Source organism: Delphinapterus leucas, chromosome 14 (genome assembly GCF_059928025.1).
Source record: "Delphinapterus leucas isolate spDelLeu-1000000601 "Yukka" chromosome 14, BTC_Dleu_Yukka2, whole genome shotgun sequence".
NCBI classification, from domain to species: domain Eukaryota; kingdom Metazoa; phylum Chordata; class Mammalia; order Artiodactyla; family Monodontidae; genus Delphinapterus; species Delphinapterus leucas.
Genome location: NC_143142.1, coordinates 25,767,279 through 25,793,961, shown reverse-complemented (window position 1 = coordinate 25,793,961; position 26,683 = coordinate 25,767,279). Strand labels below are relative to the sequence as shown.

At 58.8% G+C, this 26,683-nt stretch overlaps 2 protein-coding genes across 5 annotated transcripts in view; both read right to left on the bottom strand.

The window, feature by feature from the left end:
• PPM1F (protein phosphatase, Mg2+/Mn2+ dependent 1F) overlaps positions 1-5,573 on the bottom strand; it is a 41,959-nt gene extending 36,386 nt beyond the window's left edge. Inside the window, exons 1-2 of the mRNA XM_022551309.2 lie at positions 5,494-5,573; positions 513-755 (exon numbers count right to left, since the gene is read on the bottom strand). Of these exons, the coding sequence (XP_022407017.1) occupies positions 513-754 (242 nt within the window). The 5' untranslated portion in view covers position 755; positions 5,494-5,573. The remainder of the gene's footprint in view (positions 1-512; positions 756-5,493) is intronic.
• Positions 5,574-8,052: 2,479 nt separating this feature from the next.
• Positions 8,053-26,005, bottom strand: TOP3B (DNA topoisomerase III beta). 4 transcript variants are annotated; one of them, XM_022551321.3, is made up of 19 exons: positions 25,932-25,972; positions 25,092-25,257; positions 21,763-21,940; positions 20,577-20,708; positions 19,423-19,529; positions 18,818-18,892; positions 17,497-17,693; positions 16,954-17,110; positions 16,109-16,222; positions 14,622-14,712; positions 13,766-13,920; positions 13,556-13,661; positions 12,743-12,889; positions 12,488-12,661; positions 10,936-11,064; positions 10,388-10,537; positions 9,957-10,057; positions 9,249-9,450; positions 8,053-8,605 (listed from the first exon to the last, which is right to left on the bottom strand). In XM_022551321.3, exons 3-19 carry the CDS (start codon positions 21,830-21,832, stop codon positions 8,127-8,129), a joined length of 2,586 nt encoding a protein of 861 aa, XP_022407029.1. In that variant the 5' UTR covers positions 21,833-21,940; positions 25,092-25,257; positions 25,932-25,972; the 3' UTR covers positions 8,053-8,126. The 4 variants fall into 4 exon arrangements, with proteins under 4 accessions (XP_022407029.1, XP_022407030.1, XP_022407028.1 ...); XM_022551322.2 differs by lacking the exon at positions 25,092-25,257 and having other exon boundaries at positions 25,932-26,005; XM_022551320.3 differs by lacking the exon at positions 25,932-25,972 and having other exon boundaries at positions 25,092-25,898.
• Positions 26,006-26,683: the final 678 nt, after the last annotated feature.

Genomic DNA, 26,683 nt, shown 5'->3' with positions numbered 1-26,683 from the left:
AGGGGTTGAACTGTGTCCCCCGGAAAGGTCCGCTGAAGTCCTAATCCAGTGGCTCAGGACGTGACCTTGTTTGGGATTAGGGTCTTGGCAGGTATAATATGAGGTCACACAGGAGCAGGGCCCCTAATCCAACAGGACTGGTGTCCTTACAAGAAGATGAGAGACACAGACAGACAAGGGTGACGCCTGGTGACAACAACAGCCAGTCTGGGGTGATGTGTCTACAGGTCAGGGCACATTCAGGACCAGGTGACACCAGAAGCTAAGAGGAAGGCCTGGAGCGGCCCTGACTTCCGGCCCCCAGGACAATGAGACGGGGCACTTCTGTTGCTCTAAGCTGCGTGGTCTGTGGTGCTTGGCGGTGGCAGCCCTGGGAAACCCACGGGGCTGGCTGGGGAGTTCTGCGCAGAACGTAGTCAGCAGGAGCGGAAGGCAGCCAGGGTCAGGGTCGTGCCCTGTGCTCCCCTCCCCCTTCCATCCTGGGCCCCTGTCCCGGCACCCACACCGCTCACCTGCTGCTCAGGAAGCCCATGGCCAGCTCAGCCAGCTCGCCTTCCACCTCCTCCTGGCTCAGCATCGTCCCTGGGACCTTCCATGGCAAAGGGCTCTCTGGGCCCAGCGGGGCTGGGAAGTCGCGGAGGAGCTCGTCCAGGAAGCTGGGGTTCTCCTCTGCCTTCCGGCTGTTCTGCTGTGGGGTTCTCGAGGCCATGCCCAGAGCATCCTGGGGGGCTGCTGCTGGGTCACTGGTCTTCATTCTGGGGAGAGACGTGAGGGTTGGCAAGAATACAGTCGATTGGCGCCCTACAGTGCTGAGTGCCTCACTTTCTTTGCTTCCCCTTGAAGCATTGAGGGGCAGGCGCTGCACCAAGTCCGGGGCTCCAGGCAGAAAGGCGGGGCCCCCGGGCCTCACACACAGTCCCGGGGCCCACGTGGGAGGGACAACCCTGAGAGGGGACCTGGGGGAGCCCAGAGAAGTGGCTTCAGGAGACAGAGCCCGGGGCAGAGGGATGTCCCGAAGGAGGAGGAAGGCATGTTCCTGGCAGAGGACGGCCGGTGTGGCCAGAGGCAGGCAGGAGAGGGACCCAGGGCCAGGCCATGGAGGCAGGTGGACACGGCCAGAGCAGGGGTTCCACCTGACCCCGGACCTGGGCAGCAGGAAGGTGAGGAGGTGATGCCACTGGGCCTGGGAGCCTGGAAGTCATGCCCAGAGGGGGGCAGGGCTACCTGACAGCACGGTGGCAGGGCCATCGTACAGAGGGCGTGTGGGCAGGAGGGAAGCAGAGGGTTAACCCAGGAGAGTCAGGGCCTTTGGGACATGGTCAAGCCTTATAAGTCCTCTCAGGAGGAGTCCCAGGCCTCCTGGGGCTTAAAAGGTTTGTCCATCTCCACAAACACCCCAAGCGTCCTGGGCTTCAAATGGGCTGGAGGACGGGGGATACAGGGGGCTCACTGCCCACTGAGGATCAGAGCTCCTAACTCAGCACAAGTCTCCTGGAAGAACAGAGACAGGACACAGCAGACAAGCAGGCATGGGGGTGAGGGGGAAGGGGAAGCAAGATGTGTCCTCAGTGGAGGGTCTGGAGGGCAAAGGGTGAAGAATTAAGAAACAGGGAATTCCCCGGAGGTCCAGTGGTTAGGAGTCAGCGCTTTCACTGCTGGGGCCTGGGTTCGACCCCTGGTCAGGGAACTAAGATCCCACAAGCCACGTGGCACGGCCAAAGAAAGAAAGAAACACAAAACCTCTCTCATCTGTCAGCGAGGAGAATTGGAAGTTAATTTCTTGAAGTAGACACACATGAATAACACAGAAACTGGGGCACTTGTGATGGAAGGTTCTGGGGACAGGCTCCCACTCATGGCCATCCCTCCTGTCTGCTCACAAGTGAGTGACACAACACAGCTCCAGGCCGCAAAAAACAAACAGGGAAACAAATGAAGGACGTAAGATAAAGAACAATCAGGTGAGACCAAGCTAGACACTGTGTTATAAACACAAGGGTCCGAGACTGTGAGATGGGGGGCCGGGCCGGGCGCTGTGGGGGTGGTAAGGGCAGGGAGGAGGCAGCCAGGCGGGCCTGAGCCAACGATAAACAACAGGAAGGTGGCGTGAACTTCCCAGGAAGCTCAGACACCGTTGGGCAGGGAAAGAGGCCAAGCTGCCTCTTCTGCCTGTGAAATGCTCTGGCCTGTTGCACAGAGGAGAGAAATGTGAGTGACGCAGAGCTGCCCCAGGCAACACTGGCCCCAGCTCCCCTGCAATTCTGAGTCCAGACAAATACGAGGCCCTGAAATTGCTGGTGGCCCAAAGCACGCTCATTAGATACGTGATTAGGGTCAAATGGTGCTCACTGACCTCCCAGGGTGCATGGGAGGGCCCACAGCCGAAAGCAAAGCACCGAATTCAGGCCCTTCACCTTCGACCTCGCTGATGGTGGTGGGGTTTTTTGGGGATGCAGGGGCCTCCTTCTTGCCTCCCAGCCTTGGGATGCTGTTCCTTGGGCCTGCACCCCAGTCCCCTGTGTCTGTTTCTCTGGGGGTTGGGAGCCCCTCCTCTCTGCAGCACCAAGGCCTGGTCTCCGCTGTGCCCCTGTGCCCACCGCCCCATGCCCAGGCATGACTGTGTACCTGAGGGATGAGGGCTGCTACTCTCATGGCCTGGCCCAGCCCCACCTTTGCTAGACAGGTGGGCATCACCAGGACCTACCAGGCTTGTTTTCGCATAGCCTGGCAGAACAAAGGGCCAGGAAATGAGCCGGGACATGTCTTTCCTTCTCTGGGGCCAGCTGGGGTAAGGGACAAGAGTAACTTCCTTCCTTGCCATCTTCTTCTCAACCAGCTCCTGGATCTGTGACATACCCCAGCTGATATGAGCCCAGGGCCCGAGATGACAGCGGGAGGGAGAAATTCCTGCCCAAAGGGGCCCAGAGGCAGCCCTGGGAGGGTCAGGAGGGGCAAGGGCAGGACCATAGCCCTGAGCTCTCCCAGGACCAACTGAGGAGCCGGTCAAGAAGGATGGAGGCCAGCAGGCAGGCAGTGAGATGGGGGGATGCGGCAGGGCTGGGCCTGGTGTGGGGGTCCTGACCAGGGAGCTGGTGAGAGGCTGGGGCGGGGGTGGGGGGGAGACTCCTGAATGAGGACCTGGAGGGGGGGCGTGGGAGGGACACTGGGCCGCCAGCCCCCACTGCCACCTGCTCCACCGGTCTGGCCAGATGTGGCCTGAGGCCAGGTCCTCCAGCTCCCGGAACGAAGCCCCTCTGCACGGCTCATCAGCAGGAATAACGGTGCTGCAGCTAATACCCGCCAGCGGACTGCAGGGCCGCCACCCTCTGAGCGCACTTCCGCTGCCACCTCTTCTTGCACCCCCCCCCAATACCCCGTGTTATTACCCTCACCTGTCAGGCGAGGCATCAGCGAAAGGGCCAAGTTACCCAGCCAGGGTCCCAGTCAGGCCAAGGTGGGACCGCGGAGCCCGGCTGCTAACTGGACAGAACCCCGCCCACCCCTCATGGGCCGCCGACCCTGGGGCTGGCCGCTCCCAGACCCCTCTTTCACTTCTGCGCCCATCGCCTAGGTGCAGCCCTGAGAGCTCCGGCCCTGCCTCTGCTGAAATCCCCATGGCTGGGGCACAGCCGTCTTCACGGCTCTATAGCACTTCTGCTCGCATCTGACTTGTAAAAGCCCATTTTTCTTTTTTTTCCGTTTAAAATATTTATTATCCTCCAGTTTAACCGTTTTGACTTCGAAGCTCAACCAATGTGTGTTTGTACAACTGTGTTTTTCTCGGCAGTATGGACAAGATACTTGTCAAGTCCTGTTTGATTTCAGAACAGGAGTGAAGAGAGAAAACAGCAATCTTTAGGAAGGGAAACTGCATCACTGTTACAAAAGTATTCACAGTTAAACATTTTTCTGCAAGTAGAGAGCCTTATTCCTTCGTTCATAAACAAACACTGGGAAGAGTATGGCAGAAACCCTTCCAGATATTTTCCCACATATGTATACTTTTCTTTTTAAAACACTTACGGTAAACTATACATAACATACAATTTATCATTCTACCCTTTTAAGTGTACAGTTCTGCTGCATTAAGCACGTTCACATTGTCGTGGAAATGCCACTTTTTACAGGCTTGACTTCTAAGATTATAAACTGTACTCCCACACCCGGTCTCTCGGCTGTACCACGGCCCTCCGTGCAAGGCCCCTTTGTGCACGGCTGCTGGCACATGTGGGCAGAGGGAAGGTGTCGGCCTCCTCCCAACACCCCGCAGCGGATGGTGTGGGCTGGGAGGTGCAGCCTGAGGCCTGGCCCCTTGAAAGAGGACGTTAAGACACTCTACTAAAGGTGGTGGGCAGCGAACAGGTCCTAAGGACAGGGCGGGCTTCAGGCCATATCACAAAGGAATTCTAGGAATGAACGTGTGGAAGTTTGCAGAGTGGCCTGCATCCTGTTTACCTCTCACAACTATGCTGAGTACACGCTGTTGGACTCAGCCAGGTTGCAGTGAAGAAACAGACTCAGGGAAGGTCAGCAACCTGAGGCCACCCAGGCAGGAAATGGCAAAGCCGGAATCAGGTGGGGTCTTCCCACGCCTTTGTCATTTCCAGCTCAGTTGCAGGAGGAAGAGTGAACTGTGACAATAGGCCGGATATGGCACAAAAGCCAGCAGTGAGCTTCATGTTCTATCTCCCATGGTGGGAGCACAGCTCACCCACAGAACTCGCGCCAGGGAATGTCATTAGGATGTGTCACTCAGGACGTGTCACTCAAGACATGTGTCCAGCTGAGTGGAAGGCTGCGGGGAGGCGTCCATCACCATTGACTAGGCCCCACTATGTTAAGCCCTGCACTAAAATCCCAACAATCAGCTGCCATATCTCCCTGTTGCACAGAGAGGCTAAGGGGCTTGCCTGAAGTCACACAGCTGCACTGCTGGAGCCATGGCCTCCCTACCGGAGGTTCAATCTCATACGCGTCTCGCTAAAGCTGCTGTAGCCCAAGCACTGGCTTTAACTAAAACACCTTAAATACGCTTGGGGGAGGGCCGGGTGGGGGCAGGCCAGGGGTGGAGGCGCTGGGGCAGAGCTGCAGTCCGGCAAAGGTGCGGGGGCTTCTGGGGTAGGGGTCTGGGCACGGGCCCGGCCAGATGCTCCCATGCGGGCGGAGGGGAAGGAGGAACACCAAGCATTGGGGGCACGTCAACCCTCAGCACCCCATCCTACTTCACGGCCCTCGGCCACACCCCCGCGGGCCCAACCCCCACCGCTGCACCCTGGGCGCGCAGCCCCCAGGCCCGCCCCGGGCTCCCCGGGTCCCGGCTGCCGCCCCCGCTCTTCAGCCCCCACTCGGCTCCCAGCCCCTCGCGGCTCCCCATCTCGGCCTCCCCATCTCCCCAACCCGCCCCTGCACCCCTGGCGCCGCCGCCGGAGCCTCCCCGGGCGCGTCAGCACCCCGCCCGCACCCCGCTGCACCCCGGGTCCCCACGGTCCTCACCTGCCACTCGGCCGCCCGGCGCCCTCTAGCCGCTCCCAGCCGACCCCGCCCACTTCCCGTCCGGCCACCGCGGACGCCGCGCAGGCGCAGTCGGGCCCAGGCGGGGGGGGGGGGGCGGCCTCTGCTGCCCCCTGGCGGCCCGCTGCGCGCGCCGGAGGCCCCACCCGCAGGGCGAGCGCACCTGCGGCCTGCATCCCGGCCATTGCATCAGGTCTCTACCTGTGGTGGCTGTGTAGATGGGGCGGTGCCCAGAAATTAGGCAACTTGCGCAGTCAACAGACGGTTAGCAGCAGAATAGGGATGCGAGCCCACACTGCCCAGGGCCCACGACACTTTTAGGGACGGTTAGCTTCCAATGGCCACAAACACACACATTTAATATCTACAGGTCTGAAGATCAGAAGCTGGTAAGGTCTCAATGGGCTAGTTCAAGGGTCATCAGGGTGCCTTCCTTCCTGGGAGCTCTAGGGGAGAAGGTTCTCCCTCCTTTTTCAGCTTCTAACTGCCCCGCCCCTTGGCTCATGGCCCCTCCCACCTTCAAAGCCAGGACCGAAAAGACCCTTGTGATGACCTTGGGCCACCCAGATGACCCAGGATAATCTGTTTTAAAGTCAGATGAGCAACCTTAATCCCACCTGCAGCCCTGACTCCCCTCCACCACGTCATCTAACAGCACAGTTCCAGGGACAAGGACCTGGACATCTTTGGGGGTCATTTTTCTGCCACCTTAGAAGCCCAGGAAAAAAAAATATATTTTTTGGCTGCACCACGCGGCTTGTGAGATCTTAGTTCCCCAATCAGGGATCAAACCCATGCCCCCTGCAGTGGAGGCACAGAGTCCTAACCACTGGACCGCTAGGGAATTCCCAGAAAATGTTTTAACGCCAGAAAAGATAAATGAACTTTTAGGTCAAAGAAAATGTCTTAGTATATAATATTAATATATTCATCTTTATATCAATGCAATTGTAAAGCATAACTTAAACTTTTTATGGAGGAAGAGCTCTCAGAAGCCCCACTGGGGCCCTGCCCACCTGACCTCTAGGCCCACACATGGCTTTTGTCCATCCCAGGAACTAAGGTTCACTAACAGGAGGATCTGGAGAACAAGCAGTTGGCAGATATGAAAGGACACCGTCTGGGGAGGGGGTGGGTGTGGAAGGTAGGGGGTGCCTGGACAGAGGAAGCAGGGTGGAGCGGGTGCTGCTCATCCCATTCTCCTCCTCACACCTTCCTAGATCCTATAACCTGTCCATCACCATGGTGACCCCAGCAAGGCCCACGGCTACTTCTTAGGACCTGTGACCTTGAATATGTTCCTTAGGTGCCCTGTGCCGTATCTTTACCAGAAAAACGGGGACAATAGCAACCAACCTATCTCCTAGTGCTGTTGTGCGACCCCGCCTCAGTGTTTCTCAGTGTGCCCAGGACCACTTGCATCAGAATGAGTAAAGGGTGAAGTCTGAGAACCACAGTGTGGGTGAGGCAGTCCTGGGACAGGACTCCACATTGCAAAGCCCATGAACGCTGACGTACCCATGGGCTTCCTCAGCAGGGCCCACACTAGACTCCTCGGAGCACTGATTCCATTCAAGGCTGGTGCTGGGAGATGACGGGGAAGCGAGACACCGCCGCCTGTCCAGGAGCTTGCCTCCTATTGGCGGGTGCTGGGCCAAGGACATGCCGGTGAGCCGACTCGTGCCCTGTGGCTTCTGTCAATCCCTCCCCGCTACATTCCATTCCGCCTCAGCTCCCAGCTCCGCTCCTGCCCTTGGGAAAGGAGCCTCCCCACAACACCCAGCCCACCCGGCCCCTGAGTTCCAGCCTCTAGGGTGAATCTACAACTGAGGTAGTGGTCCGTGTGTGGGCAGCATGGTTCTGACTGCCCCTTGCACAGGCTCCGAGAGGTGTTTCATGGAGCCTCTTCTTGCGGTGGAGCCTGGGCAGGGGGTGAAATCCCAAAGTGTGGAGGCCTGACGTAAGTGCCCCTCGGGTAGAGCAGGCTTGGGAAGGGGGCGCAGGGCGGTGTGGCTTGTGGGGTACTTTCTCCACCTGGCACGTGGGCGATTCCCTCATGTAAACTGCTGCCTGCCTCTGTCTGAAAGGACGGGAGTTTGAGAACTGAAATGGGAATGGGCCCTAAGGGTGCAGGCCCCACGCTCAGACCCGCTCCCAGACGCCAAGTGGGGAGCGGGGGTCTGGCCCGGGGCAGTGGGTGGGAGTGAGGGCCAACATCCAGGGAGGCTTCTCCCAGCCGCCTCCTCCCACCTAGGACAGCTGGTGGTGGGCAGCTGGTGGCTTCCTGCCTTCCAGGCGCCTGGGCTACCCCCAAGGCATGCACACAGTTACTGTGCCGTGTCTCACATGCACTAGAACGTGACAGGAGCCTCGGACTGGGTCTGCTCTCCGTTACGTGTGTGGTGGCCTCCCTGCAGGACGCGGGCAGAGCGGACACTAAGGGGGCGTGTGCAGGACGAGGGAGAGGCGAGCGGATGGGGCCGGAGGGCCAATGGGGGATGGGCACAACCCTCTGACAGCAGGCAAGGTCCCGCGAGCTGCTCGTTCTGGAGAAGACAATGTGTTTAATGATTTCTGTAACCCAGAGGACGCCACGCAGAGCCTGGGCAGGGCCATCACACGAAGTAGGCGGCCAGGGCCGACATCTTGTCCTTGGGTCTCCTGGTGCCTGGCTTCCCCGCTGGCCTCCGGCCCCGGCCCCGGCCCCGGCCCTGCCTCCTCCCAGGCCCGCGGTGCATGGGGTGGCAGGAGGCTGCGTGCTTCAGCTCCACCAGTTCCTGGAAGACCGGGTCGCAGAAGACGCAGCCCGTGTGCTGCGTGCCGTCACCCGGCAGTGGGGACCTGGCCTTGTTGAAGTCGACGTCCAGCAGGGCGGCCTCGCAGGTGCCGCAGGTGTCGGCAGACACACGCACGCGGTGGGCATTCTCGAAGCAGTGCGCCACCACATTGCACCTGTTGCAGGCCACCCGCCACTTGGGGCCTGAGGTGGGGTCGAGCACCAGCACACCGCTCTCGCACTCCACGCACTGGCCAATGCCCAGCATGCTCAGCGAGTGCTGGCAGGTGGGGTGTGTGCACTCGTTGCAGCCTGTGCCTGGGGAGGGGTGCGGGGGGGGACCATTATGCAAACACACCTGCCCGCCCACCCACCCTCGGGACCTCCACCCCAACCCTCATCCCAGCAGATTGCGCTCCTCTCGCCCTGTGCATGCCGGCCCTGGGCTCTACTTCTCTGAGACCTCCTTGACCTTTGACGTCCCCCTACTCTGAGGTTTCCAGACAGCTTCCGGACGGCCTCCAGCCAAGTCCACCCCCGCTTTACTTTGCTCCCCGTGGCCCAGGTGGGGCCATCTGCTGCCCTGTAAGCTGCTGGAGGGCAGGGATGGGTCTCCCTGAGAAAGGTGGTGACTGAGGGCTCATCCCTTGCCAGGGGCGGCCCCCTCCCACTGCATCCTCTCACTCCCCCCAGCCCAGGAGCATGCCCACTGCCCAGATCACAAGTGATCTGACTACGGTCAACCATCCAATCGCGACTAGGCAGAAAGTGGCAGACTGGCCGGCTGGGCCCTGAGCAGTGCCCGAGCACACCTGGGTCCTTGGGGCCCTGTGCAGGGAGCTCAGGAATGGTAGGCGTGGGGTCCCCTCAGAGTCCAGCGTGGCATGAGCAGGGCTGGTGCTAAGGAGGGACCACAGGTGCCCGGGGGACAGGCGAGCTGGCTAGGGAGGGAACAGCTCACCTTTCTTCATGTCTCGGAAGGGTGGGTGGTTGGAGCAATATGGGCACAGCGGGTAGCTCTTGCCCCGCGAGCCTGATGACCACAGAACCAGCTCGAAGTCGTCCAGCGGGCACCGGAGCTCCTTGTAGAGCTTGATGGTGCCATTCTGGGGGAGGGTGTAGGTCTCATCACAGTGGGAGCAGTGCAGGCGGCTTGGCTTGGCCTGTGGCAAAGTCGGGGGGGTGGTCACAGGTTTGTTGGGGCTGCTGACCCTCCTGCCCACCCTCATTCTCCCCGAGACATAGGATACGTAACATGTAAAACATAACGTGTAACACCTATAACGTAACACATAGTGCGTGATGCTAAAGCATAACGTGTAGGTAGCACATAGTATGGAGTATCACCAGGACCTCTCAGGCAAGGATCCCTGGTCACTGAATCTCAGAACACTTGCTCCACACGTACACAAAGGTGCTAAAATCCCTGCACGTACATTAGTATCTGTGACAGCAAGGAACATGTTGTCAAGAGAACATGGACAGTGCGTGTTTCAGTGGCCTAATGGCTTACCTGCTGCTGGGGGCAGCGGTGGGGGTTTGTTGGCAAAGCTGCCCAGGCCCCCCACGTCACTCCGTGTGAAAGCAGCTGGAGAAAGGCCCGCGGGGTGGCAAGACCGCCCATCTGTGCACACCTGCCCTGTGTGTCCCGGCCCCTCCTCCCCCCTACCTGGATGTACTTCATGAACCGGTGGCACTTCCCACAGCGGGAAAGGGGCTTGCCGGTGGCCGCCAGGGGCGAGAAGGACACCTCCATCAGCTCATCCATGCCTGAAAGTGAGCAGGGCGGGACTCACACCCCGACCCCGGGGTGCCCACCTCCACGACAGCCGGTATACCGGGCAGGCTTGAGGGAGCTACCGCACGGGCCCAAGAGTCTGAGGGTAAATACGGCCACCCCTGAGGGTAACTGAGCGGCGAGCGGCAGCCCTGTTCGTCACACAAGCCAAGTGTGCTGCACATGCTGTCACTGCACTCGCTCTGTAATCCTGACAATGGCCTGGAGCCGAGAGCCTGGATCTGGGAGCTGGTACCGCTGCTGGAGGCGGCAGCCCTGACCAGGGTCCTCTGGCCGACGAGCAGGGAAGAGGCGGGCCTCACCCGCAATGGAGTCCACGAAGTAGTGGAACTTCCTCTTGAAGACGTCCAGGGTGTGGCCCAGGACCTGGCGGTAGTCGGCTTTACCCTGGGCGATCAGGTTCAGCTGCTTCTCTACTGCACTGCGAATGGTGGGGAGCACTAGCTCCACATCTGCGGAGTAGGGGACGCACTGTGAGCCCTCATGCCACGGGGCCAGGGCTGCCCCCACCTGTGATCTCCCCCGGCATCCCGTGTGGAGTGGCCAGGACACCCCATCTCCAGGACAGCGTGACAGGATGAAGCTGCTTGGGTGGGGTCTGTACTCCATCTCCCACGGGCCCCTCAGGACTCCTCAGGACAGAAAGACGGCACTGCAGCAAGGACCCCAGGGCCCAGTCTGCAGGGAAGAGCCCACGTCCCCCCTTTTGGACCCTGACACACACCCACGTGTCCATCAGCCCTGCTACGGCAGGTCCTAGGAGTGGCCGGAGCGGCCTCCTTGTGGTGGGAGTTGCGGGCTCACTGCAGGGCCGGGTCTGTGAGGGGAGGCGCCTGGCAGTTGGACTCACCAATCTTGTAATAGCCGTGCACCAGTACAATACCAAGGTTGGTGGGCTTGAGTCGGCGCCCACTCTCCACCACCACGTAGTTACGCTGGCAGATGTTGTTGATGTGTACGGGGATGCTGGCATCCGTCCCTGAGACACAGCAGGGCCCTGTCAGACTTGGCTCCCCCTTCACCCCCGCCTGCCTTGTGGCCCCCGGTTCTCAGCCCTGCCCCTGGGCACCACACCACAGGCCTTTTCTGGGCTGTCCTGTGAACCCAGCGTCGATGTTCCCAGCTCAGAGAGACTAAGGAACTCTGCCAAAGTCACAGAGCTCGGACTGCCCCTCACATCTGGAAACGTGCCCTCCTTGGCCTCTCCCTGTCTTGACCCTGTGGCACCCACACCTTTCCAGAACCAAGGCCCCAGCCCCCCAAATGCAGAGGAGCCTCCCTGACAAATTGTCCCTCCAAAACCTGCCCGGGTTTGCCCACTTGCTGGCTCCCGGTCCCTCGTGATCAGCCCCCAGGGCAGGCTCCCAGCTGCAGGGTGCACCTGCCCCAAAGACATCTAGGTTGTCTGGCACTGCCAGATGCTGCCTTTACTGCTCCCCGAGGTCCATGGCTGGCGGGATGAGGTGGGCCAGGCTCTGAGCCCCATGTGGCTCTGCAGTGCTGCACCGTACACTCCCGCGGCACCTCCTGCACTCGGGCCACAGCCCCGAGGCCCCTGGTCAACAGGGCCGCTCTTAACCGCTGTTGGGAGGTCCGTGACACTGTCTAGTGTGTGGCCACGAGAAGCCACGGACGTCCCATCAACGAGAAGGGGCAGAGGGTGCTGGGGGAGCGGCGCCCACACCCGCAGCAGGCTGAGGACCACCAGGACCCACTGCAGGCACCCAGGCCCCTGGAAGCAGCAGCCCAGCTCTCCTGGTAAGGCCACCACTGTCACCAGGACCCCGGGCACAGGTAAGAGGCTCCCTGGCAAGGCACCCGCGGGACTGTTAGTCATGGAACAGAGTCCAGATACCGTGGCCTGGTTGTCCTACAGCCCTCCAGAGCCTGTCAACTGTGAGGGGCCCAGTGAGCTGGGCAGCCCATCAGGGAACAGGCAGAGCCTCTCGGAGCAAGCACCACCTAGGGAGGTGGCACTGGCACAAGGCCATCCTCCGGGGTGTGAGGCCTCAGGTCACAGCCCTGGGCCTGGGGACTGGGAGAGACCCTCGCCCGTGAGACATGTGCATCAGCGACCCCACTTCTGAGCTCAAAGCTCCCCAGGTGGGGCACGTCCACCCCCCTTGCAGGGAAGCAGTGCCGTGGGAACTTGGCTTTCCTGTCGCCTTGTGAATTTGTTCTGAGTTTTGTGTCCTCCCTGTGGGTGAGTCACTGGCAACCTGGGCCAACACTCAGCTCTGGCGGTGGTAGTTAGTGCCTGTAAGGGTACGTGTTGGCCTTTATAGGCAAGGCCAGGTCCTGAGGTGGAGGCCCTGGCGAGGGCCTGCCCGCGGCCACCCTGCAGGCTCAGCTGGCCACACTGGGCCCCAGCCCTGGGATGGGAGCCCTGGGCCCGGACCCACCGATGCCGTGCTTCTCCATGAGCGTGATGAGCTCAGCCTCCGTCAGGTAGTCAGGGGGGCTCGTCTGCTTCTCCAGCATCTTGACCTCAGCCACAGCGAAGGTGTCGCCCCTCTGGCAGGTGGGCAGGCTCTCCTCCAGGGGCACACTCTGCCAAGGCATGATCTCCGTGAAACCTGTGGAGACCGGGCGCCGACACTCAGGGCCGGTGGCCATGTCCGCGGAGGTGGGAGAGGCGCCCGCCTGGCTCCACCTACCTGGGGAGATGACGGTCTTGCCTGTGCAGGTGAAGCGCTCAGGCCCGATCCGGAAGGAGATGGTGCTCTGCAGGTACTTGCAGTCATGGCTGACTGTGGCGATGAAGTGCCTGGTGATGTACTCGTACAGCCGCCAGGCCTCGCCGCCTGCAAAAGGCGCGGCTGCTCAGTGCCGGGCTCTGGCTCCAAGCAGCCCCAGCACTCGTGCTCCAGCAGCAGGGTGTGGGCGCCAGGGCTGGCCTGCTCTAAGCCCTTGAAGGGGGAGGGGACACACAAGAAGGATTGCAAGCATCTCCAGGCCTCGGTGGCTCTTTCAGGCTCTGCTTCTGGGTGGGACTGTGCTTCAGGGCCCAACCTACCCCATAAGTGACCTGCCACCATCGCTTCAGACTGGGGCTGCGCACAGGGGCTCCTGTCTCCCTCTCCTGCCTTCTCCCAGCACGCAGGCCACCAGCAGGGCCTCGAGGGTGGGAAGTAAGGACACCCCATGGTTGAGCCTGTCACCCTGCCCCGGTCTCATCCCACTCCATCTGTGGTCTCCTGCCTGGCCTGCTCCAGCGCCTGCCCACACATCACACACCTGCCGCCACCACTTCACTCCTGTCCCGTCCATGGCGACAGAGCACAACCTTCAGGTGGCCCCTTCACTGCAGCCGGGGTCAGTGGGGGCCCACACTGCTGATGGGGCCTGACCCCGTCCAAAGGTGCCACGTAGCCAAAGCTCCTCACCCGGCCCTCCTGGGAAGCTTGAAACGCACGCACGTGCATGCGTGTGTTCGCGCATGCGCAAACTTCTGAGGGGAGCCCCCATACCTAATTCAGCCTCCGTGGCAGACTTCATGGGGGTAATGGGGGGATGGTCGCCAGCGTCGTGGCCTTTCCGTGGGCGGTTGATACCTTCCGCTAACAGCCGCTTCACCTGAGAGGAAAGCCCGGAGCAAGGCACGAGCTGAGCAAGGCTGCCAACCCACATGGGAGGAGTGGCTGCCCATCCTGGCCTGGCCCGTGGGGTCCTGGCCTCACCGTGTCAGCCCAGTAGGGGTGGTTGGCCTGTTGCCGCAGAGGCCCCTTCAGGTCGAAGCTCTCGGGGTAGTGGGTGGTCTCGGTGCGCGGGTAGCTGATGTAGCCCTGCGTGTAGAGCCGCTCTGCGGTCTGCATGGCGTGCTGTGGGCCCATCCCTGCCGGACATGCAGGATCAGCAGCCCGGACGCCAGGAGAGCAGGCACCCCTGGGCCAGGTGCCCAGGCTCCTGGGAGGTGGGGGCCACACAGCCCGATCCAAGGCCAAGCTCCCCCAACAGGGCAGGGACACCAGGGGTCATCCTCGAGACGCTGGCAGCCATACTGCTGAACATGGCCTTCAGAGCGCCTGTGTCCTACTCGGCCTGGGGTCACACCCACACCCTATGGTCCACATGCGCCCTCCGTCCTGAGCCCCCAGGCGCATCCACGCTCACAGCGCTGCAGGGCACTGATGGGGTTCATGCTCCTGCTCCTCCCCAGCCTGCAGAAGCTGGCCTCAGCGAGCGGTCACTCCATGTCATCGCTGCCCCTCGAGCATCCCTGGAGGTGCTGCCCTGAGAGGATGGTGCCCACGGTTTCCTGAGGCTGCAGAGGGGCCACCAATGCCTGGAGGCCGCCAGCTCCAGACCAACCTTCTAGCACAACCTTCTCGCTATGGTAGAAACGAGGCTCAGGGCCATGTCACAGCTGTCACACCTGTCGAGTGCCCCGCCCACACCTGGCCTCTCCCTGCACCAGGGACGCCACTGCAGCTGTCCCCCTGAGGTAGCAGCCATCATCACAATCGCTACTGTCAAGACGCCATGTGCCTGACTCAAGAAGTCTCCTGGGGGCTTTAAGGGAACATCCACACTCACCCAGGGAAGAGCTGGCCACACGCAGCATCTCCACGGTGTTCAGGGCCAGTGGCCTCTGCTTGGCCTTCTCCTTCCTGCTCGTGGCCTCCACCTGGGGGACAGAATAGATTCACGCATGGGTGCAGGGAGACGCCATGACAGACTCAGGACATGTGGCCAAGGGTCTAGACTCTTTTACCCTCCCAGCTTCTCCAGTTCTCTTCACAGCAGACTCAGGACTTGAATGAACATTTGTTCAGGCCCAGGAAGGAAAAATGAAAGAAAATTCTTTTCCAGGGAAACAGAAAACCTGGAGAAAAGGGGAAGAGTCAGGAGAAAGGGCTGCATATTTGAAACCCAACAGGAGCCAGCGTCTGCCAGGCTGCGGGGCTGGCGGGGGGCCCAGGGGGCCATGGGGTGAGGGCTTGTCACAGGGGCAGGTGCTTACCCCTCACTGCACCCACTAGTGTTGCTACACCTGCCAATTTGACAGGAGAAGCTGGAAACTGGGATTTTTTATGTGAAATCTCCTAACTTCTAAAAGTAGGTAACCACTTTGGAACTTGGTGAATACCATGCACTTTAAGGAAAACGGTGGTGAGTAACCACCGTCAGCCTCTGGGCTGAGCAGCTGTCAGAAGAGTGACCACTTTGTCTGTGGCAAAAACAATCCAAACCTCTCAACCGCCACCCCTCGCCCCTGCCAACCTCACGTGGACCTGGCCAGGGCCGTGCCCCCTGAATTCCAGACAGATGTGGGGCTAACACTGAGGCCAAGTGGTGTCTGTGCAGCAAGGGCAGCTTGGATCACGGGCAGGGGGAGGGGGCACTCAGACGGGGTGGCCACTGCGGGCAGAAGCACGGGGCAGATTTAGGTGAAGCTCTGGGGCCTGAGTCAACTGCCCTCAGCAAGGGGATGCCCAGGAAGGTTCAGGAAGGACGAGAGAAGGCGGCTGAAGGAGGCCAGGCGAGCCTCAGTGACCACGGGGGCCGTCATGACTGCAAGGCATAAGCTGCCACAGCCGCAGACATGCCCCCACCCATGCGGCCAGCCAGTTGCCAGGTGGCATCAACCTCTTCCTAACAGCCACGCAGCCCATGCTTTCCAATTCGTGAAAACCTGAGTAAGAAACGTAGCACATGAAGGCCACGAAAGCTGATGACCCAGAGACGCTCGTGCTGGCTGTGGGACCTGGGCGGGTTCTTGATGTGCGTAGGGGCCTCTAGTTGTTAGCCTGAGGTGTCAAAGAAAAGGGACATATGGGTGGAATCCTCCCAAAGGAGGTAATGCCCACAGGGCACATGGAGGGCTCAGAGCAGGCACGTGGTGCACGGCAGCTACGGCCTGGGAAGGAGTTTCTTAGTGGGAGTGTGTCGTGAGTAACCATTCTTCTGTCTAAAAAGTGTCTGTGTTCCAGAAAGGCAGAGAAAGATATAAGCCTAGGTCAGCAGAGTCTTTTGAGGCCCCCCGCAAGGCAGATGGGACTGATGTGGGTGGAGCAGCCCACCTGGGCCTCCTTCTCCAGCTTGGTCATGTTCAGGAACATCTGTGCGATCTCCCGGTCGAACACACGCACTCGGTCCCAGTCCAAAAGGAGGGATCGGTCCTTATCGGCATCCACCTGCAGGAGGGGAACAGGAGAGCCCGGGAGAGAAAGCATCCAGGTGAGCCAGTGCCAGCAGGGAGAATCAGGGCAGACAGAGCTGGTCCTCGCCTGGGCCCTGCCTCTGAAGTCTCTCTGCTGTACCTGTTCAGGTGCACAGCCGCAGGTGTGCAGGTTGAGGCCCAGCCCCTCCCCAAGTAGAGGCTGCTCTGACACGAGGCCTCCTTGCTGAGATCAGCCAGATGGCCTCACGAGGGGAGCCCCAAGCCGAGGCTGAGGTGTCCTTAGGGAGCGCCGGGGCCCCCACCTCTCATCCCCTAAGCCCTGCTGGCACTAGATGTGGCCCCACCTAGGAAACCCCAGCCCTGTGTTGACTGAAGCAACTCTGTATTATGCTCTAAATCTTACAAAAACCTTCCTTTTTACTTGGAGCAGGGGTTCCAAGACTTCTTAGAAGCTCGAAAGTCAGCAGCTCATGGCCCTCAGTCCAGTCCTTGGACCTGACCACCCCAACTGTGGGCCTGGCGGGTGACCTCACCCTGAGCTGCCAGAGCATCCAGGCCTGGCCTTGTCCTGCGGCCTCCACGAAGGCTGGGGGCCCTTCCCTGGGCACCCGCAACCACTTCCTGGTGGGGCAGCCACCCACAGCTGTGCCCTTGGCCTGGGGACTATGACAATGATGATGGAGGCTCTCAGAATCCATACCCAAACCCGGAAAGACCCAGCATGAACAGGAAAAGGAAGTGAACCTTGGCCTGCAGCACCCAGTAGGTCTCCGGTTTGAAGGACTGGATTTTATCATGTCTCTCCACGCAGAAGCCCAGCGTGGGGGTCTGGCATGGCCCAAAGGAGATGAGCGAGCTGTCTAGGTTGCCGTATTTCCCCTGGAAGTATTTAGTCTGAAACCTATAAAGGGGGTTGGGGGGAGAGGAGGACATTTTGGTCACACATTCACTCAAATACCATCGTTAGCTGCCTGTGGGAGTCGGGCAGGAGGCTGGCTGGCGGGTATGGGAGGAGACCAAGGCAACTGCTCCCTGCTCAAAAGATGGAAAGGGAAGAGCAGAGGCTCTGTTCACCCTGGCCGGAAGCCCTATTTTATTCCGTGCCCCTCCACTCCCTCAAGACCTGCCCACCCTGCTTGTCGAGAGGGGACCTCTGTCGTCTGCGTCAGCTAAAGAGACAGTTTTCTCGGGGATTTAAAAATGCTGACAATCTCCTGTCGCCGACCAGGCCTGTGGGGAGGGCGGGAGCCAGGCGAGGCAGTGGCCTGGCCAGGGGGCGGGCAGCACCTGGTGAAGGCGCAGCCGATGCGCAGGTCCAGCTCCTGCCGCGCATCCACTGAGAGTGCCTCGTTGTGGTCGGGCTCACCCAGGCGGACCATGGCAGTGCAGATGTCTGTGTCTGTGATGGAGCTGAACCGGGCCCGGAACACTGTCTTCTCGCCGCTGTGGGCCTGATTCATGACAGGCAGCACCGCATCCAGGACCTGGGGAGGCGGCCGGCTGTAATGCCCACACCTCACCTCACCTGGGTGCCAGGCCCCCTCCACTGCCCCCTCCTCCTGGAGCCTCAGTCTCCACGGGCCTCCTGCCATGTGCTTCCTTTCCTTCTGTCCACTGCTGTGCTCAAACCCCCTTCCTACTGCCGCCCCCTCTCTTCCTACAGTGGTTTCCACACCCAAACTAGGAGGCACTACTGCAGGGGACACAAGGGACCCCAGCCTCCAAGTCCACCCCGATCCACCCACTTTCCCACCTTCTAGAGGAGGGAGTGCTGGGAGGGCCGAGGGGATTTGGGAGACTTTCCAGAGACTGGAGGAAAGACAGAGAAGGGAAAAGAAGAAGAAAACGCAGTGGATAGGAGTGGGGGCCGGTGCATCTCAGGACTAGAGCAGGGTGGGGGACCTGGGGGGCCTGGAGCCCAGACTCACTAAGAGTTAGTGAAGGCCGTGCAGCGGGAGGGGAGTCGCCGCTGGAGCCTGGCCATGCAGCTTCCTTATGGGGAGGGAGTGGCTCCGTTTCTGAGGGGAGAAAGCCTGTGAGCTGCCAACATTCTCCACCCCAGACGCAAAGGTCCCTGGGGAGAAGTAGCCCTGCAGGGGAGGCGTCGGGAGAGGGGTGTCTGGGAACAGTTTCCTGAGGTGCCAGGTCCCAGGTGAGAGCTGGGGTGTTCCAGCCTGAGGGGCTCCTGCGGGAGGCAGGCCTGGGAGCTGCCACCTGCTTCCAGTCTGAGGGGGGGCGCCTGGGGGCTGGCGGAGACGGGGGCGGGAGGGCACAGCTTGGGGGGCGGGGGGAGAAGGAGGTATGTGAAAGGGTGTCAAGCAGCACTGGCTGAAGGTCCCTGCATGGCGCTGGGAGGGTGCGATGCTCAGAACCCACCCTCTCCTCCAGGCAGTCCTCCATCTAGGAAATCCTGCCCGCGGCTTCCTCACAATGTGCCCTTCAGGCAAAGGGACACTCCCTCCCCTGGGCAGAGCCCATGCATCTTAAAATATCTACAGAATCACCAGAATTTAAGCCAGTGCCATGGTTCCCCTGGCAGCATCAGTGCCAGCCAGGAGTGGCATGACAGCAGCGGGAAGGCCGATGTATGGACCCCCAGCCCCCTCACCTCGAAGCAGATGTTCTCTCCCTCCTTGTCGCAGTCCAGCCACAGTACGATGTAGTCACAGCCTTTGCCCTCCACCTGAGCACAGCACATGGGGAATCACACCTGCCTCGGCCCCCAGTGCCTGCCAATGGTGCCCCCGCCCGGCTGGCGGAGCAGAGCCCGGCCCCCGATCACCCTGAGCCCTGGAGCCCGGGGCAGGGCCCAGGCTGAGCCAAGGAGCTGGCTACAGTCAGGCTGGCTTAGCCTCTCAGCAAAGAATTTAGTTCAGAACTGCTGTTTTTTGGACAAAAAAGTTATAAATGCCACGTGATCTTAACCTCCAAAACTGCATTTAAAAAAAAGCTAAAATGAAATAACTATTAACAGTAGTTGTCTTGGATAGTGAGATTATAATTAATTTTTTTTTTTACTTACTTGTATTTTCTAATTTTCATCACATGTATGCATTTGTTTTAAAATTAGGAAATCACCACCACCAAACTATTTTAAAAGCAGAATGTTGCCCCGGGTGCCGGGGAGCCCAGGCTGACTGTGGGGGAGGAGTGGGCCTAAGGGCACCTGGGGGGGGGGCGGGCTGGGGGTGCTCCCTCACGCTCAGGACGCACCTGCAGGAACTTCACCATGTTCAGCTTGGGGTTGGCCTCCTTCTTCTCCGTTGGGGCCTGGCTGAACAGCTCGGCGGGGTCCACCTTGTCCCACTTGTTGTACTTTCCTACAAACACAGACATTGGACGTCCGAATCACACTTCACGCTTCCTGGGACTTGGACCCCAGGAGGAGGGTGGGGAGGGGGAGGCTCGGAGAACCCTTTGCCCAGAGCAGGGCCTCCCCTCGCCTGAGCTGTGAGCCGACAACACACTTGAGCCGCACGTGGGAGCTGCTCCCGGATGTTCTCTGTGGCTGGGGGCACCGCTCCTGGCGGGCTCACTGCCACTCATGCCCTGTCTCCTCCTCCAGCAGGTTTCTGTACCCTCTCCCCGCCCAGCACTTGGCCGGCCCCCGATAGGTGCTCAGCAGATCCCGGGGGGCCTCAGTGTCCTCAGGCCCCCCATCCAGCACATCCCCCACACTTCTCTACTTGGCGTTCGGCCTCACACGTCCAGCCTGTAGGCTTCCTTCTAGGCCTTGCTGGTCAGACACAGCCAAGTTCAAGCCCCAGCTCCCTGACTTCAGGGTCCGAATGCCCTGCTGCAAGGGGAGCAAGAACTGCCGAGGCTCTGCTGTGAGCGGCCCGCGCTCAGTGCTGCACCTCCCGCCCCACTGGGGCCTCAAACAGTCCTGGGAGGTGATGGCAATGATCTCAGACCCTTCACACATGAGAAGCAGAAGCGCACGGAGGCCCAGCTCCGGTGCAGCGAGGGTCAGAGCCTAGGTCGGACCCACATCAACTGCGACCCTGCACCCAGCCCCACTGGGTCACTGATGCTGGCCTTCCAATCACCACTGACTGACTGTGGGACAAAGGTCGTACTCGGAGGGGCAGCAGCCCTCTGTGGAATGCCTACACGGGCCAGGCCCCTGCTCAGGTGGGGACCACTGCCTCCACTCTGCACAGGAAGGTGCAGGGCACACAGTGACCAAGGGGCACCACTGGGACAGGGACCCCAGGTCAGCTCTCCACAGTCTGCTGGCCTCAGGACTCATGGGTTCTGGACAAACCTCTCTGCCCGGAGCCTGCCCTGGGCTCCAACTGGACCCTGGCAGCACCAGGTAGGGCTCCTCAGTGCAATGGAAGGTGGGCAGGGGGGCAGGGGCTCACCCAGGAAGTCCAGGGTCATCACATGACCACAGACGGACGTCATCTTGAAGCGGACCAGCTGGCCAGTGAAGGTCCCGGTGTACTCGTGCACTGAGCATGTCCCGTTCAGCCCTTTGCGTGAGGACATGCTCCCTGCAGGAGAAGCACAGCCATGCGGGGACCCGGGGCCCTGACGCTGCCTCTTGAAGGGCCGGGGTCCCCTCCCCACAGTGGTCAGTGACAACATTCCTCAGGCAGCAGCAGTCACCGGGTGCTGAGAGATCTAGCGGCTCTCAGGGGAAACACGCAGAGCTGGGTGTGTGTGGGGGCCGAGAGCGCCCCCTCTGGACGCTCAAGAGCAGACACTCTTGGGTCGTTCTCTGCATTTCTGTATTCACTCCTGAATCTGATTTCTGCCCCTTTTAAACCCTACTCAGAGGTTCCCCAAAGACCCCCTAACTATCGAACTCCAGGGTGACCTCTCCACTCCCAAACAATGGCCCTTTCCCCGAACTTTCTCGGCCTCTGGGGACCGGGCACTTCTGGGGTCTCCCCTCCCCTTCAGATGACTTCTCAGCCTGCTGCCCTGGGGTCTCCTCTTCCTTCAGCCGCTGGACTGAGGGGAGGTCAAGGTGGACGCCTGCCATCTCTGGGTCCCCAGCACCCACCAACCACCCAGGGGCTAGGGTGAGGCAAGGGCAGGTGTTCTCTTTCCCAGTGCCCTGCGGTCTCAGGGGCACGGCTCAGCCTCATGGCACCATCAAGTGGCGTGAGGGGCGTGGGTGCAGCTGCAGCGGGGCGTCCACAGGGCGGTGGTGCTGATGCCCACGGCATGGCCTCAGCAGACTAGGCCGGGTGGGGTCCTTCCAGTGGACTCTTTCTGCTCAAGTTAGCAGGGCTTGTTTCTGCTGCTCGTGACCGACCACGCTGCCTGGCACAGCACTCGTCCAGTGGCCTGCCTGCCATGTGCTGCCAGCTGCGCCTGCACCTTGTGGGAGCCCCGGCTCACGCTCAGCGTGGCAGTAATCGCACCCCACAGGGACCAAGTGACTAAGTGACCGAGGGCTTCATCCACACCTGCTGTCCTGAACAGACTTGACTCCAGGGGGCTGGGGTTGCTTAGGAAGAAGAAAGGATTGACCTGCAGAGCAGGAACGTCCACGCTCACAGATCAAAGCCATTGAGAGTGCCGGGGCTGCCCTCCTACCTCGAGAGAGGATTCTGGCGATGGACTGGGCCAAGGACGGCTTCTCAGCCACCATGAGCACCGTCTTCATCTTGTCTCAGGCTGCCAGCACCCTGCCTCACTCTGCTCTCAGGGAAGTGGCAGTGAAACAGCTCACACACTGACCTAGGGCAGCGTCACGCTGCTGCCATGCCAACTCCTAAGAGAAAAGACATGCAGAAAACAACGATGCTTCCGGTGGAACCTCTCACTTTAAAGAACAAAACAAACCCAAGGCAAGAAAAAGAAACTCAGGGAAACCTGCAGGCACCTGACAGACAACTGCCTAGGGCAACTGAACTGGATCAGGACCACGGCTTTGCTTGAAAAGATGAGGTGGCCCCATGACCCCAGGCTGATTTTGTCCCCAAATCCACGCTAGGAAGCCCTGGGGGCCTTTGGGCCTGGCCCCCCTCCCGTGGAGCCGTCGTTTACCCCCAGGGCTGAGACGGTATCCTCACCTTGGCTGAGCATGAGGGTGCCCTGGGCACTTTACCCAATGCAGATGCCCAGGCTGGGCACCCATGTCCTCCTGATTCCCGACTGGGCTGAGACCCACTGGCCAGGAGATCCAGCCCCCAGCAGAGCTTGAGAGACCCTTCGCAAAAGGCCCTGACCTACCTCCCCACTTGCCCTGCCTCCGCACTTGCCCTGCCCCACCTCTCACTTTGCAGGCCAGGGTCTGGCCGGTTAAATTGGACATTGTCGTCTAAAGAAAAAAATACATCTGTTTGCCTGGAATGTTCCACGGATCCTGGGGAAGGCAGCTCTACTGTCAAAGGCCCGGCTCAGGCACTAACTCTTCTTTAAAGGATGGATCCTTTTCTGTGAGCTGTTTATTCATAGTTGTACCCATTTTTTCCAAGAGGGTTGCTGTCTTATTTTAGGAGTCGTTTAGATAATGAGGAAATTAGCCCTTTACGGTATGACCTGATGTCCAAAACATTCCCCCAAGCAAAGTACAGCTAGAACAGGCCTGTACTTATGTCACCAGCAAGGGTCGCAGGTGATGGGGCTGGGGGTCAGGCAGACCCGGATGTGGCTGGTGGAATTTGACCGGAGCGACTTGATGACATCTCTCAAAACTACGAGCGTGTGGCCATAGCAGCCCCACATCCAGGGACGAGCTCAGGGATCCCACATGATTTACAGAGCACCCACTGCATGCTCAGTGTGTCGCCCTGTGCCATGAGGGGCAGAGCAGAGCAGGGGTGGCACAGGGCAGGCATGAGCTGTGCAGTGTCCGGGGGCAGAGTTTCAAGGCGGCCCAGGGACTCCCCTTCCCTCACCCACAGAAGCCAGAGGCCAGAAGGGGAAACTGGCAGCAAAGGGAGTTTCTCACCCCTTCCAAAGTAGGAAGGACTTATCCTAAAACATTCCCTTAGGTTTTCTCACTTCTGTGTCACAAGAGCAGCCAGCAATTATCGTGTAATTGTCCTGCCAGTGCCCTCGGTGGAGGTGCTGTGCTGCCCCACGGCAGGAATTGTAGGGTCGGGAAGACCAGAGATCAAGCGGCAGGACTTAAACACACACGCGCAGCCCTCATCCTGTCCAGCCTCTGTGAGCATCCTGGGCGGAGCGGCAGCCCTGCTTTGCTTCCCTACAGCACCAACCACTATACCCGAGAGCCTCTCCAGCTACGTATTTATTTTTTCGTCTCACAGTTCCTAGAACGTACGTAAACTCCAAGAGGACAGGGCTGTTACTCTAATGACAAGTAACAGACAATGAGCAAATACTGACTGAATAAATAAAAGAGCAATTTTAACTGCAAAGTGAATAATAAAAATACTTTCTTTGATGTCTAAAATTGAAAAACTGACTTTAAATCTGTAAGAGTATTGCAAACATTTCACCTACTCAGTGTTTTTTCTTTTTTAAAAAAAATAATTTATTTTTGGCTGCGTTGGGTCTTCGTTGCTGCGTGCAGGCTTTCTCTAGTTGCAGTGAGCGGGGGCTACTCTTTGTTGCGGTGCGTGGGCTTCTCACTGCGGTGGCTTCTGTCATGGAGCATGGACTCTAGGTGCGCGGGCTTCAGTAGTTGTGGCTCGCGGGCTCTAGAGCGCAGGCTCAGTAGTTGCGGCGCTTGGGCTTAGTTGCTCCGCGGCATGTGGGAACTTCCCGGACCAGGGCTCGAACTGGTATCCCCTGCATTGGCAGGTGGATTCCTAACCACTGCGCCACCAGGGAAGCCCATGTTCTTCTTTCCATGGTGTTTCTGGAAGTTTTACATTTTCACTACTCCCCTTCATACCTAAGGATCCTAAATACTCTTCCAGTAAATAATTAACATATTCTTCTGTAAAGATCCCTTTAGAGACAAACATTTTGCCCTAGCATCTTCAAAGGGATTACCTCATTTATCCAGGACAAGGGATACAATTGGACAGTCACAAAAGTCACATCAGCATCAGTCCCAATTTCAGAGCACCTGTCCACCTGTCACTGTGTAGCTGCTATTCCACAGTTGATATGTGGCCTGTCTCCAGCAGCTCTGGCTCTAAAGAAACAGGGCTTCTGGTTTAACAGTTTATACTCCACTACTGCATGAGTACTTTGTAAACTCCTGAGTACCACTGCTTTATTAGGGAGAAAAAAATCACTTTCTTTAAGGATATGGAATCATGGAATCCTGGGGGAAGGAGTCTTGGTGATGATCCAGTACAACCATCACAAGAGAGAACAAACTAAGACCCAGAGAAAGCGATTTGCCAAAGGTAAGCTGGGAAATTTACCAAGTTGGGGCTGAAACTCATGCTTCCTTACTTCCAGCCAGGTACTTTTTTTTTTTTCTTTTTTCTTTTTAAACTGCACCAGGTTCCACCTTTTAAAAGATTTTGGCAGTCTTAACTGATTAACTGCCTGTGATAATCTTGGGGCCTCCCTATTTTTCCATTAAGGCACATCTCCAATTTCAAAATGGAAGCCAATGAGAACAGAAGCTGAGATCAGTGGCTTGCAAACTTCATTTATACATCATCTTAATACCTCTGCCTTACCAACATTATTATCCACTTAAGTTTCTGCCTTGAAGAAAAAGCTTAAATATATAAAAAAGGGAAATTTCATAGCCTCTTAGGAGCTGAAAGCCTATAATCAATAACCAGAACTAGATTCTTTCCAGTAACCTACATGGTCTGTCAAGTTTGATCTTGTTGCCTGCCAAAGCTCCGAGCCTGAAGTTTGTCCCCTTATTTCAAAAAGGGAGATTAGCAAGTGCTAAGAGGATGTTGACAGCAAACACCCCAAATTAGGGCTGTAATTAAGAGGGCTGAAAGTCAAGGAGAGTAGAGGTTAGCCTGTCAACTCACCAGCAATACCACAATGGTATGTGTCCTTGGGAGACACAGTGGATAAAGTCCTTCCATGTCAGTGTCTTATGCACAGGTGGATTCAGCTTGGGAGTGGAGGCCTAGCAGTGGTCCGCACGGCATTTACAGGCCTAGGATTTCCCACCTTAGTGACTTTAGTAAACACCTATGGAGTCAGGGAAAGAACCCTTTCTTAAGCTCCTCCCTTGCAGGCACGCTACAGCTGTAAACGCTACTTTGTTTATTCTAGCAACCCTACGAAGCCTATGCTGTAACTTTTTAAACTATGAGTAGACTGAGGATCAGAACAATACAGAATAGTGTCAGTGATCTTTGGCAAGTCTCTAGGGACTCTATGGCTCGCTGGCCACTAAGCCCACGTTGGGGTGACTTTCTCACGTCCTCTTCTCACAGGCTGAGCGACAAAGAAGGAAGACGAGGCCACTGTGAGAAAATACTTCCCAGGATTCCAGCTAATTTGTCCACAAAAGTGCCCTCCGCACCCCACCCCCCGCGTCTACACCAACTGCTCAGAGAAACACACCCCGGCGCCCTCCAGACCGGACCGGGCGGGGGGCGGCGGGCGACGCCTGGACCCCGACCCTGCCCGACGCGGCTCTGTCCCCGCCTGCGACGCGGACCCTGCCTTGGGGGGCTGCGGGGGACTCGGCGCGGAGAGGCTCCAGCCGCAGCGCCTGCTCCCTTCGGTCACTCCCCGAACCCACTGGCCCGGTAGGAGGCGCCGAGAATGCAGAGCCCGGCCGGGACCGGCTCCCAGCGGCGGGGCTCGGCCCACACCCCGAGCCGCCCTCCGCCCGCTGCTCGCCGTTCGTCGCTCACCCGCGTCCCGGGTTCCGTTCCGCTCCGCCTCCTGCTCCCGGCGGCCGGAGGCGACCTGCTTCCGGGTCCGTCTGCGGACGGGGTCCCCCTCTGCCCTCCGGCGCCGCACGCCCGCGTCCACAGGTTCCGAGGCTCGCGCGTTCCGGGGCATGTCCTCCAGTCGGCCCTAGCACGCGGGGTCCACACGGGTCCCCAAACCCCACCCAAGCCCTCCCCGCCTGGGTCCGCAGAGGTCCCCAAACCCCACCCTGGCCGGGGTCGCCAAGCCCTCCACCCCGTTCTTCCTCGCCGCGGGGAGGCAATAATAATTACCTACAAAATTGAAAACTGGATGTTAAGCATGAAAACATATATACTGCTAATAATTAAACGAAAAACTAAAAACTACAGATGCGTGTATAGCAGGCTTCTTTCAATGCTATAAACATTTGTGGAATGAGTGAATGAACTATGTAAAACATATCTGGACGATGAATTGGAAAATAAAAGTAATTTTTTGTGTTATAGCAATAGGTTTATGGAAGGTTTAAAATAATTTTCGTGGCTTTATTTTAATATCTTTTAAATAATACCGTGCACACAATTCCTTTGCTACCTTAGACATTTCCCCCAACTTGCCTTTATTGGAAGACTAGCCCTTATAGTCTGGAAAAAGGAAAATTCTACAGTCAAGTTAAGATTGAGAAATGCCAAAAAATTGAGTCACAGTGAGATTTCACTTTCAAAAAAGAACTCCTGGTGCAAACCCATTC